The sequence below is a fragment of the Hibiscus syriacus genome, unplaced genomic scaffold (assembly GCF_006381635.1).
Source record: "Hibiscus syriacus cultivar Baekdansim isolate YM2019G1 unplaced genomic scaffold, ASM638163v2 tig00111835_pilon, whole genome shotgun sequence".
NCBI lineage: Eukaryota > Viridiplantae > Streptophyta > Magnoliopsida > Malvales > Malvaceae > Hibiscus > Hibiscus syriacus.
In genome coordinates, this window is record NW_024063193.1 from 1,568,501 (window position 1) to 1,582,091 (window position 13,591).

Sequence of the window (13,591 nt, forward strand, 5' to 3'; positions counted from 1 at the left end):
CTTTCGTGAACGTTCGATTATATGTTCGTTTATGTTCGTTCATTTATGTTCATTCATTTATGTTTGAACAAAAGACAAGTTGAATGTGTTACGAAGATTATTGAAGTTGTTTGGATTTCAAGAGGATTGTTTTGTTGAACAAATTAATTTTAAGACTTTATTATGTTCATATAGTTTATTTATTATTTATGTATGTTTTTTTCGTAATAGAACAAATTAACTCTAAAGTTGCAGGTTATATTAATGAATTTTAAGTTGTTATTCTTGTTGTTTACTTTTTTTTCATTCATTTGTTGTGTTCGAATAAGTTTGTTTTTTGTGTTTGTGTTGTTCGTTTATGTTCATTTTTCGTTCGTTTTTGTTCGTTTATGTTCGTTTATCATTTACATGAACGAACATGAACAAGCTATATTCCTTAATGAACGAACATGAACAAAAAAAATTTTGTTCGTTTATTTATTAAATGAACGAACATGAACATACCTCAGTTCGTGTACGTTCGGCTCGTTTACAGGCCTATTCGGGTTGGCTTGCCTTTTTATGCCCTCCCTTTGCCGGTAACTTTCTTCCATGTTATAAACATCGGATTTTAAGATTCATAAAAAAAATATAATAATAATAATTGTCAAAGACGATGATTAATGTCGAAAGGTTGAAAGTTATTTGGAACAAATATTATCTTGTACTTACCTTAGAATAATCAAATTAATCTCTCATATTAATATACTATATCATCAAATTAATCACATTTAATGTCTTAATCACTAAATACTATCACAATTGATAATATAAGTGATCAAACTATTATAAATAGATAATGTAAGTGACTAAATTATTAATTTTTTAAATTTAGTGACCAAAAATGTGTATATTTATGAAATGTAAGAGGCTATTTTTAAAAGTTTACCCAAAAAGATATTACAAGACAATTCGTATGATGTACCCAAGCTATTAGATATATTCTAAATTACACCATAAAACGTGAAATATTATATATCATTCTCTAATGTATGTCTCATTCTAATTTAGTCTTTGAAATTTAAAACATTCTATACTAAATCTCATATTGTTAGTATCATTATTTTTTAACGTGTTGTTAATTTTACTAGTTAAAGAAATTAATATATTTTTAAAGGTTGTGTGAATTGAATTAGTGACCTTTTAAAAGAATTCAAAATACCTTCAAAAATAAATTGTTTTTTTAGAAGGTTATGATTAAGCTAAATGTGATTACAAATGTGATTGTAAAGTAGTATCTGTTTTAGATACTCTCAATCATTTAACAACGAACACTCAATCACCTTATTGCAGTTGCTAATGTTCGTACTCATAACCTCTAGGAACAACAATAATTCCTTTAATCAGTAAAATAACTTGGTGTGTGCAAAAGTTATGAGTTCAATTCTTAAGATATTAAAAATAGGATAAAGTATGTAAATAGTCCCTAAATTTTTAGGGTGCTTACATTTTGGTCACCCAACTTTTGAAACTCGCAATACAATCATCGAACTTTTAATTCGTTTAAATATTAATGTAGATCAATGTCCCTTAAAAGATTCCAAACCTACCAAATATTGCAAAATTAGAGGAGTTGTAATTGAGGGATCAATATTCCCGACTATCTCAATTGTAAAAGTCGATGGGTCCTTAAAACAACTGAGGAAGAAGAAGAAGAAGAAGAAGAAGAAGAAGAAGAAGAAGAAGAAGAAGGGGTTGACGATAGTTAAGTTCCACGTCAGCAAAAACAAATGGGAGATAACGACATAGATCTTATTGAAAACGAACTAAAAGTTCGATAGCTGTTTTATAAGTTTCAAAAGTTGAGTGACCAAATATTCATAGTATTAAAAAATCAATAGAGTTAATAACAAATCAATAAAAGAATAAAAAATGAAATGATAATTTAGAAATTGATATAAAATATTTTAAAATTAAGGGTAAACTATACCAGTAACCACCTAACTATAACCCCTTTTCATTTAGATCACTATTTTTGAATTTTTGTTAATAAGGTCACCCAACTATTTAAATGTATTCAATCAAACTACTAGTCGTTAATATTTAAAGGATGAAGTGACATGACAGTTAAAAAGTTTGGTATAATTATATATTTAGTCCTTAATATTTATACAGTCAATCAATTTGGTTCTTAAACTTTACACATGTAGGAATAGATAATAACGAGCATGTGTTTTATTTATTTTTAATATGTTAACTTTGGTTTTGCTTTATCTGGAAAGTTTCGTTCCTATTTGTGATAATTAAGAATATGGATTTTGTTTATTATTTCTCTTTGAGTAAAAAGTGGCTGCCTAAAATCTTAGCATATAACAAAGTTATCTTTTTGATGGTTAAGGATAAAACAAACAAAGATGAAAGTAAAATTATGTGTTCTTAATATATTTCATTAGCTTGCAAGCTTATCCTTCTCTGAAATATCGAATTATCAAAAGGGCAACATGTCCCTTCACTTGCAAGCTAATGAATGATTAATAAGCTTGCATGTGAACCTAGGTGTAGACCAAAGATTTAGGGGAAACTAATCTATGGATTATAACCTGAGCTTTGGTACCATGTTAACTTAGATAAACAATTATCCACAAACTTTAAGTTGATAAGAAAGGTCCAATGATTTAAGCCTTCCTATGTAAGTTAAAATTTGGGTCCAAATTTCTTTAGTTGCATATTATTTCTTTATTTCATTTTGTACCTAATTAGGCCATGATACATGTTACGAACTAATTGGGTACAAAATAAAATAAATTAAAATGACTAAAATATCATCCAATATGGTAGTGACATGTATCATTGCCTACTTGGATATTAAATTTATTAAATTGATTTAAAATTATGACCAAATTGATTGAATGTACAAATATTAAAGACTAAACGTGTGATTATACCAAGTTTTTTAACTACCACATCACCTCCTCCGTTAAATGTTAACGACTAATAGCTTGATTGAATGCATTTAAATAGTTGAGTAACTGATTGAAAAAAATTCAAAAATGATGATCAAATGAAAAGGAGTTATAGTTAGGTGATCACTTGTAAAAATTTAGCCTAAAATTAAGGATCAATTTAGAATAGAAGTTATTATTCGGGAACTGATATAGAATGTTTTAACATTTACAAATAAATTTGGAATGAGTGTCACAATCTGGGAGCCTCCTATGCAATTAACTCAAATATTAACTTTCTTGGTACTCTGGTAAACAAAGAAAAATAAAAGCCAAACGCATAGAGAAAAGTCAATAAGGGCAAGCTCTTGCCTTCTTCTCCCTATTTATTTTCTTTCTGCTTTGCCCCTCCGAAGTCTTTCATTTCCTTTTGTTCCTTTCTGTCTCAGTCACTGTACTATTCAAAGCTGTTGTCATTATTTTTTCTATTTTGAGAACAGAGGAAATAGTCAACAATTGAGGGAGTTCAAGTCTTGTATAAGCTGTGTGGTCCGTTCGTTCTTTTTCTTCTTGGGAATTTGGGTGTTTTGGTGGATGTTTTGGTGGATCGGTAAGGGAAATTCAAAGAATCCCAGCTCATGACTTTTTATTTTTTTTCCTGTTTGTAGGAATCTGGGGTTTAGCCTGTTTTGATGATCAAGAGTTTTCTTTCTTTGATTATGCTGGTTGAGGAATTCTGGGGAAAGTTTTCTTTTCTTTTTACATGTTGGGTTATAGCTGAAGAAGGTGAGAAATCTGGAGAGGGGTTGAATTTTATGGATAATCTATGTTGCTTCAACTCTGTATATTCCCAGGTCAGCTCATTTTCAGTTCAGTCCTTTCAATTTAAGTTGAATTGTCGTAGGTTTATATATGATTGGATATCTTTGGTTGGTGATTTTTATTAGATTTTTGTAAGGGTGTGATCTAATTTGGTTGTAGCTTTGACTTTATGCCAGATTCTGTGTTCCTTTTACTATGAGTGCATAGGCTATTGTAGCTAAGATGGTGGAACATGAAAGGAAATAAGTTTTTTGAGGATTTCAACTTTCAAATGAAAATTTCTTTCTTACAGAAAATCTATGGTTTATGGTAGTATTTGGCTTAGATTATTGTAGTGCATTGGAATAATGAAATCTAGCTAGGGGCATTTTCTTATTCGGATTTTTCGAATATAACAGGAAAGGTTTTTTTTTCTCCTTGTGAGAATACTGTAAAATAAGCTTGAAACAGCTCTGATGCATTTTTCTTGTAGCATTTTCATTTGTCCTGATGCTATAATATGCAAAATACGGAAGATATACCGCACTGGTTATTGTATTTGCTGTTCATTTAGGGTTGTTATTACCTGCCCTACTCATCATTTGTATTCCTTTTATCACTAGCTTTGTGTATTCAGCAAATACTGTTACATCTTCCTGGTTTCCCTGGTTTATGTTTCTCAGGAATCAGTTGAAAGCTTTAGTACCTGATTTGCTTTTGAATTTGATGTCGGTCTCATGAAAACAGGTTCTTGTGGAAATTTTCACTGATATGGTTTGCTGGTATTAGAAAGACGATAACTTGGTTGCAGTTTTTTCTTCTCCTTTGCTTTCTTTCAATTTGTTTTTGGCTGCAACTAGATTTGAAGCATCTGATATATTTTATAATGGGTAAAAGAAATTTTTTCTAGTGGATACCGGTGGCTTTCATTTCCTTTTACCTTATTACATAAAGTGTTATCGTTTTTGCCTTTCTTTACCATGGACCTGCTTCATTATTTCTTTATTGCATTTCCTCATGTCAAATCACGTTTCCGATTCTTTTCAAGTTTCTTTTCTAACTCCATAAAGTATGAAAATTCGTAAAAGATTTTTATTTTATCGTTTAGGTTGTTGGAGGGCGTTCTTCATGTAGCTCCGGAAAGGGTAGAAGCCATCAGGGTCCTGTCAAGTATGGTTTCACCCTAGCAAAAGGAAAAGCAAATCATCCCATGGAGGATTATCATGTTGCAAAGTTTTCCCATCTCCGGGGACATGAACTCGGGCTTTTTGCTATATATGACGGCCATTTGGGAGATAGTGTACCATCCTTTCTGCAAAAGCATTTGTTTTCCAATATCTTGAAGGATGTGAGTTCTCGATTAATCTGAATAATTTGTAGGGGCTTCGGATACCACAGTAAAAGAGGATTATTCGTGTCAGTTAAATGTTGCACTTGAAAAGAGCGTCTTTTTTTTATTATGTCCCCAACTTGCCTTATGCAATACCAACTTTCGAGCTATGTTTATTGGTTGTAACTATGTCCTTGTGTTATATGATAACTTGTAGGAGGAGTTTTGGACTGATCCCGGCAGGTCCATCTCTAAAGCTTATGAGAAGACAGACCAAGCAATTCTCTCACACGATCCCGACTTGGGTCGTGGGGGTTCCACTGCTGTCACTGCAATTTTGATAGATGGGAAGAAATTATGGGTTGCCAATATTGGAGATTCACGTGCTGTTCTCTCAAAGAAAGGGCAGGCAATACAGATGAGTATTGATCATGAGCCACAGAGCGTGGAAGCATTGATTCAAACAAGGTTATTCACAACTCTCCCGTGCTTATGTCTGATTTTCTCTTTTAGGAAAGTTAATATTACGAGCGAAAGTAAATAAGTTCACCTCGGAATGCAAATTGATCAGCACTAAAATTTTATATGATAATGACTTCCTGGTATGGTTATCGATTGTTGATTTATCTTGTTGCATTCTTTCCCAGGAGATGTTGCAAGAGTCAACGGACAACTTGCTGTTTCTCGTGCATTTGGAGACAAGAATCTTAAATCACACCTCCGATCCGATCCCGACATGGAAACTGTTGATATTGACTCAGAAACCGAATTTCTCATCCTTGCAAGTGATGGGCTATGGAAGGTGATCTCTCTCTCTGTGTTTGGAACCGACAATTTCTAATTTGTGGTTTATTTTGTTCTGTCATTTCGTGTATGAAATTTAATCCAGGTCATGTCCAATCAAGAAGCCGTAGATATTGCGAAAAAGACCAAGGATCCATTGCGAGCAGCTAAACAGCTAATGGCTGAGGCATTGAACCGAGACAGTAAAGATGATATCTCCTGTATTGTAGTCCGTTTCAAGGGTTAACCGCAAAATCGAACATGCAACAGAAGAACAGTTCCTTGACTGCATATGATCCGGATCAATGAGTGAACACCAACTAGCACTCTCATTAGTAAGTGCATAATCCTGAAAGTTGTAGATTTCAACCCCATTTGGTAGAAAAGAAAGTAAAGAAGCTAATAATTCACGGTTGATATTTATTCACATCAATGTATGGTATGTTATTTTTGCTCGAATTATTATATTAAAACTGGTATTTCAGCCAAGCTCCTATAGCTCAGTGGTAGAGCGTCATTCTTGAAAACCAAAGGTTCGTAGTTCGATCCTGCATGGAGGCATTGCATTTTTTTTATTTGTGAGGAAAAGTCGATCCTAATTTAATTTTAGAAAATATTTTCTTTTTTTGCTTTTAGAAAATAATTTTTATTTTAAAAAATTAGAAAATATATTTGATTAATTTAAATAAAAAATTAAATTCAGAAATAAAAATAATGAAAATATATTATTTGGTATATAATTTTTAAAAATAGAGATAAACAAATAATAAAACTAATAAGAATTTTTATAAACAAAAATTATTTTAGTTTATATTAAGAATATAATTTTAATGATATTGTCGCAACGGTTCTTTAGATGATATTGAATTTGTGTTATGACTTGAATTCAATGATAGAGTTTCCATTGATATCTTAGGTTGGGTAGATTGGATACCTTAAACTTATTGTTTTATCAGATTCGTGTCTTACCAGAAATTTATCGGATTTGGGAGTTGATTACAAACGAAGAAGGATGAGCACCATCGAATTGTCCTTTCGGTACAAACACAATTACCGATTATCTTAATAGCAAAATTTGAAGTTTAAATAAAATTTTATGAAACCGATCCAAATTACTTATCTTTGATTAAATTTCGAGATTAAAGGAAATCTAAAAAATAACTCAATAAAAAATAATATTTTAATATAAAAATTAATAATAATACAGCAAAATAAACAAAATGGGTTAACATACTAATATAAATAAAAGTAAAATGGAAAATTAGAGTTATAATTTAAATAGAACAATGGGGGTGTGCAAAATTACCCAACCCGTTGATCCGGATAAAAAAACCGGGTAATTTTTTGGTAATTTTCTTAAAAAATTACCCGGCCGGGTACCCGACCCGACACTTTTCGAGTCGGGCCCGGGTCACAAAAATTAATTTTTCCGAATGATTACCCGAGTACCCGGTTAGCTTGTTGTTTTTCAGGCTTTTCTGCATTGTTGTTTCATGAAATATTCATGCCCGCAGGCTTTGAAAGTTATGCATACTACATTTGTGCTTATTGGGCTAACAATGATGACGTCCAAAAAACTCTTAATATTATAAATATAAAGGTAAGGTGTTAAAATATTATTTAATTTGTATTTTCAAAACTTCGAATTTGAAATTTGGATTTACGATTTACAATTATTATATATTTAATTATTAATAATATTATATATTAAATTAAAGTAAACAATTATTTTTTAGAATATTTTAAAGTAACACCGGGTATCCAATTATATAATAATATAATATTATTTTTTATATAAAAAAGAGTCCTAAAATTAAAGTAAACAACTATTATATATTAAATTAAAGTAAATAACTATTATTTTAGAACATTTCAATATATGAGATTTTTTGTATATAAAATAATATTATATATTAAATTAAATAATTATTTTTTAGAATATTTAAAAAAACCAGGTATTCGGGTAACAGTAAAATCCAGGTACCCGGAACATCCAGGTCGGGACACAGGCCGAGAAATCACTGATCCGGATGTTATCGAAAATCCAGGTACCCGTATTTACACACCCCTCGGAACAATATACATTTCATTTATCAGGACTAATTGCACCAATTTACAAATTAATGGCCATATTACTGGGGAAAAAATATCATAAGATGAAGGGATCAAATTAAAATTATGGGAAACATGAAGGTTAGCGGACATGATATATCCCAAAAGTTAAAATAGCCAGCTCTATTTAAACCCTAATTTTTTTTATTTCGTCTAATATTCTCTTCTCCCATTCGAAAATTTCTCCAAAAACCCTCTCCACCTTCTCAAAATTTATAGAAACCGACCACTACAAATTCCTTAGACCATCGCGCCTCGTTACTTCGGTCACCGCTCCGGCCACCACATACGGTGGACGGAATCTTAAAAACTATCCAAATATTTCTCTCATCACCTCGATCCCGAATCCTAACACCAAATAGCCAAGCAATAAACCTATCGGCCTAGATCTATTAAAATAGGTCTCGACCTTTTTTCGTTTTTGGTGACTGTTGGGTTCTTCGACTACTGCTAACTTCCCAAAATGAAGGTCTTCTCCTCATCGGAAGCACACACAACCCAAATTAAGTGCCTATCTCCTCTCTTCTTCAATTTATAGTTTTATTTTATGGTTTGAATGCTTCAAAAGATCATGCCTTCTTCGTTTCTGTAGGAGGCTTTATAGCCACATGGGATGACTTGTTTCCTTCAATCATGGTTTTGAAAATCTCCCTTGAAACAATGGATGAGTCTTCTTTTGATTATCTTTCTCTTAAACCAAATATTAAGTTTTGAAGAAGGCATATTTTAGACTTAATTTCTATTTTTTTTGGTGATGACTTGATTTTGATTTGCATGTTTCCTTTTGTTCTAATCTTGTTGCATTTCTCGATTTTGGTAACCATTTTCTTTGATTTTGGTTCTATTAACATTTGGAAATTTCTTTGCCAAAATTATTTGAAAGATTCTAGAGAAGGGCTTTGGCACGACGCGTGGTCTTCATACACTGTTCATTGGCCAATTGATGACCTTTGAGTTTTTTTTATGCTCTGTGGACTTGTTTCTATCAATTAGATCAAGGGTCAGATCCAACAGTACAGGACAAGCTGTGCATGTGACATATCTCCTAGGGTTTAAAAACCCTATTTTACTTTGATCCTGACTATTGATTAATCCATCGATCTAATGACTTTAAAGAGAGTGGTGCTGACACTTAAGCATAAACCCCTAATGCTTCTAGTTCTAAACTGTTGAACTTATTTTTATATAACAATTTAAGGGTAAAATGTTTTTGGACTTAATTGAATTTATTCAAAGTTTTCAAAAATAATTCAATCCATAAAACTTGAATTTGAAACTTGACTTGAAAGCTTTAACTGGAAAATGACTCCTTGTTGAGTTAAGCCATATTGCACTTGATTTTGAATTTGTTTTTAACCCAATATCCTTTGGAAGATAGCTCCTTGTAATATCCCAAATTTGGTTAGTGACCAAAAAGTAAATTTTTAAAGTTTGGTGACCAAAGTATAAAGTTAAAAAGTTTAGGGCTCAAAAAGGTATTTTTCAAGAAGTTAGGTAATCTGACCTGTAAATAAATAGTTCACCCTTAAGTGTGGGGTTTTTAGGGAAATAGATTTTGGATCCGAAATTTATATTAAAAGCTATAAAGTGTTAATGTTTGGTTAAAAAATCAATAAATCAAATCGAATAAAAATTTCCAGAAAAATTTAAGGTTATTAAATCAAGCTTAAAAATGTTATTTCTACATGTTAAAATGAAAATAATATAGATAATTTGATTCGAGAAATTATTGTCATGTTTATTTTGGACCGTTGGATGAAAAATGACAAGATTGAAATTTTAGAAAGATTATAGGGCTAAAGTTGGAAAGGGTGAATTAATTGGTTCATATTTGATTTTATAAAGATGATAAAGGTTATGTGGCTTGATATTAAGGTCAAGTTTCATAAGAGAAAATTGGACATTTATTATTAAATGAATATTATATTCATTTAAGTTTAAATATAAGGTAAGTTAACATGAAATTAAGGAGATGTTTAATGAAACCAAGCTATTTTTCAGCTCAATTCCGTGATCCCCATACTTATGGAATATAAATTTTATTTTTTAATTTTGAGCAATTTTCTTTGGATTTTGGATCAAGCCGTGAACTAGAAAATTGTTCTATTTGAAAAACGCTATCATTTGGTACTAATATTGCATGCTAATTTGGTTTGTGTTCAAATATCCCAAATTCTAGGGTTTATGTTCATATTAGAGTTTCATGATTTGATGAAAGATTTAGATGTTTTGAGGTTGTCAAATCATTTACAAGCTTGATTGTCAATTACAATCACCTATACATATCTATACATGCTTATATTGATTTCTACCTAACCATAGATTTGGGGAAAGATTGAGATTTTATGAAATTAAGTTAGGGGTTTGATTGTAGAGATTTTATAATGTTGAATAGAGGTTAGTTTCATGCTTGAATCAAGTGAACATTGAATCCTAACACATATATGGTTCGACCTTGAGGAAATAAGTTGGGAAAAATTGTAGAAAAATTCTCATGGCTTAGAAATGATATTTGGAAGGTTCTACAAGTCTTAGAATTTTTTTGGTCATTTTGTAATTTTTCAAAAGTTGAGGGACTTATTTAGTAATTTTGAAAATTTATGAGATGAATGTATAATTACTCAATAATTGATTTACATCATTGGAAATTACTATATGAGGGTTGAAATTGAAGTTAGAAAGTGAAATTTAGCCATTTTGGAAATTTGGCAAACTTTAAGTACTAAATGATAAATATTGAGAAGTTAGTAGCTTATGTAGTAATTATGGGATTGTTGAGATATTGAGCTGGAAATTTAATGCTGGGAATTTATTGGGCTTAGTTGGGCCTTGAATTGAAGGAAATAATGGCAATGATCCATTATGAGTAAAAAGGAAAATTTAAGATGAATTCGAAATATAATAATACTTTTGGGTATTATTATCATGTATAAAATGTTAATAAGAGTACTAACATGTCTTTTTATATTTGTATGTGCTTGTATGGATGCTTGTGTAGATCGTGATCAAAACTGTGATACAAGCAAAGCGAAAGGCAAGGAAAATGTCCAAGAGTAATCGGATATTGACAATAAGGCATAATAATGAGGCATACCAGGGGAGTGCATTTATTATATACTTATATGATATGAGGACAACTTGCGATGAGTCAACCTCGAGTTTTTTTTATTAAACATGTTTTGAACGCATTTTGAAATATTTTCATAAAGTTTATGAAAATGATTTTAAGAATGATTTTAGGGTATGAACTACCTTAACACGAATGGATGTGTTTCACACAAATTATTATTTATTGATGGTTTGGAAAAAATGTTTAACCTACAATTTGGATTTTAAAGCCTATGGTATGTACATGGAGATCATAGTGCAATAATAATACCATAAATAAGTTGGTATTGTAGTAGTACTTTATGTACTGTAGCATTATATATGTAATTGGCATACTTGGTGTGTAACACCTAAAACCCGTATAATTATACTAATACAGATTATAGATGTCACCTGAATTTCTTAAAATATTTTCCAATTCAAAACTTATTTAAAAATTTATTTTCTCAAAATGGTAACTGATAATATGAAAATATCATATCAAATTAAACTATCACATACTATGTAAAACATATATTAATATGGATTTATGTTATCCATATTGAAATAGAGTAAAACATTTTAGTTTAGTCATTACAAACCAGTTCCAAAATAGTTCAATATAGCAACTAGGACATTTATAAGTACATGCCACTAACTAAGTCAAAATCACATCATAGGATATCTTATTGATATGGAAATATACTCTTCGATGCTTGATATCGCTCTGAACTCTTTACTCTACTATTGGCTTTTTACCAACGCGTGAAAATCATCTCACGCTAAGTATATACTTAGTGAGGCAATTTAAAGCAATAAATAGTGAAATACAACTCATGTATGAAATTTAATGTCAAAATTAAAATGCCATAAGATCATGTTACCTGCATGTCCAATAACTTACCATAATCAACTTGATATAACAAATATACAGTTTCTTACTAATATACTTACCATTTATCCCATAAGCTCATAAGCTTATTTGCATGCTTACCATTTATTAACCAATAAACCATAGCCCAAAGTATAACTGTATGAGGACCCCTGTATAGGAGTCAAATATTGCACAAAAGTGCTGAGGTCGAGCATTGCTCGCCTAATAATGCACCGTAGTGCTGAGGTCGGGCTTAACCCACCTTGTACATCGTAGTGTTTTCTACCGTGTCTTCGCTAGACACTTTGAGGCCTGCACTATTTTCCTTCTGTAGACACTCTATTGCTACCTAATACGCAGCTGCTAGATTCTATGACATGCCATTAATACCATCGAGCCTCAATAATATACTTGGGCATATAGTATACTTTTATTTGATCCATCCATGGCAAAGTATATCAATACCATTTAACATTGGGTAGTTCATACCCAAAATATCATTCATAATAAATATCATATATGCTCATGATAACCTCATATGTAATGATCAGTGATTAATGCATTATAATTTCACAATGTGACATATCAATGTCATATCGAAGTTATAAAAAAATGACATAATATCATGCTGATATAAACAAGGTCGACTTATCGCAAGTCTTTCTGATGATGTATAAAACATCTACGTACATGATGTATAAAACATCTATGTACAATATCATGCATGTATTGCACTCACATTGACACTTTATATATCCAAAAGATGTGCCTTACTACGATCCTCAATAAACCCCTTTTATACTTGACTTGTTTCGATCACAAATCAATCACGATCTGTACAAATCACAAATTCATAACAATACATATGTTAGTATTGTACTAACATAAACACATCACCAAAAAAAATCCATAATATACTTGGAAACTCATTTTCTACCAAAATACTTAACACTTAATAATTCTTTTTAACATTGGCACATACTTTTCAAATTTACACAAAATGGTCCTTCACCATTTTATCACTTAGATTCTTAATACCAAAATTCCAGCATTGAAATTATCACCATTCAAATGCTTTTACAAAGGCATAATTACATTTAAGCAACCCAACTATGCGAATGATGTACATAAATCACCAATCTTTTCAAACTTCCAAAATGATCATATTTCACATCTAAACACTCATTTCAATTCCAAAACAATAATTTCCAGCATAGTAAATCAACTATTAAACAATTATACAATCATTCGTAACTTTTCCAAAATTTCCGAATTAGTCCCCAACTTTTCAAAAATTATAGAATGGTCCCCAAAATTTTCTAAGGCTTGTAGAATACTTCCTACATCATTTCTAACCCTTATATAATTTTCCCATAATTTTTCTCACTTAAATACATCATGGCCGAATGCTTTATCCTTTATCATAACACAAAGTTCTATAATTTATTTATTTGACCGAAATTTATAGAATCATTTATAGGAAGTTTGAACATGTTTTAATCATAAGTCAAACTTGAAAATGGATCTACAACCTCAAAAACATTAATATTCATCATCAATTTCATGAACCCTATCATGAACATGAACCCTAAGATTTGAGATCTTTGAAATCAAGCAAGTTGAGCAAGCATAATTGGTACCAAAAGAGATAGCGTTTCTAGACTAGATCACTTTCCTATTTCACGGCATATCTTGAAATCCAAA

At 30.8% G+C, this 13,591-nt stretch overlaps 1 protein-coding gene across 1 annotated transcript; it reads left to right on the forward strand.

The window, feature by feature from the left end:
* Window positions 1-3,259: 3,259 nt before the first annotated feature.
* On the forward strand, window positions 3,260-6,303 carry LOC120171730 (probable protein phosphatase 2C 9). The gene is made up of 6 exons (XM_039179382.1): window positions 3,260-3,496; window positions 3,624-3,754; window positions 4,810-5,049; window positions 5,249-5,498; window positions 5,652-5,833; window positions 5,921-6,303. Exons 2-6 carry the CDS (start codon window positions 3,716-3,718, stop codon window positions 6,059-6,061), a joined length of 852 nt encoding a protein of 283 aa, XP_039035313.1. The 5' UTR covers window positions 3,260-3,496; window positions 3,624-3,715; the 3' UTR covers window positions 6,062-6,303.
* The last annotated feature ends 7,288 nt before the right edge of the window (window positions 6,304-13,591 follow it).

What these genes read in the sequence shown, in the direction of transcription:
- LOC120171730 (XM_039179382.1), top strand. Translation starts at nt 3,716, where the DNA reads ATGGATAATCTATGTTGCTTCAACTCTGTATATTCCCAG. An exon ending in TTTCCAATATCTTGAAGGAT is followed by an intron (nt 5,050 to 5,248) that starts GTGAGTTCTCGA and finishes GATAACTTGTAG; the next exon opens with GAGGAGTTTTGGACTGATCC. An exon ending in CAAGTGATGGGCTATGGAAG is followed by an intron (nt 5,834 to 5,920) that starts GTGATCTCTCTC and finishes AATTTAATCCAG; the next exon opens with GTCATGTCCAATCAAGAAGC.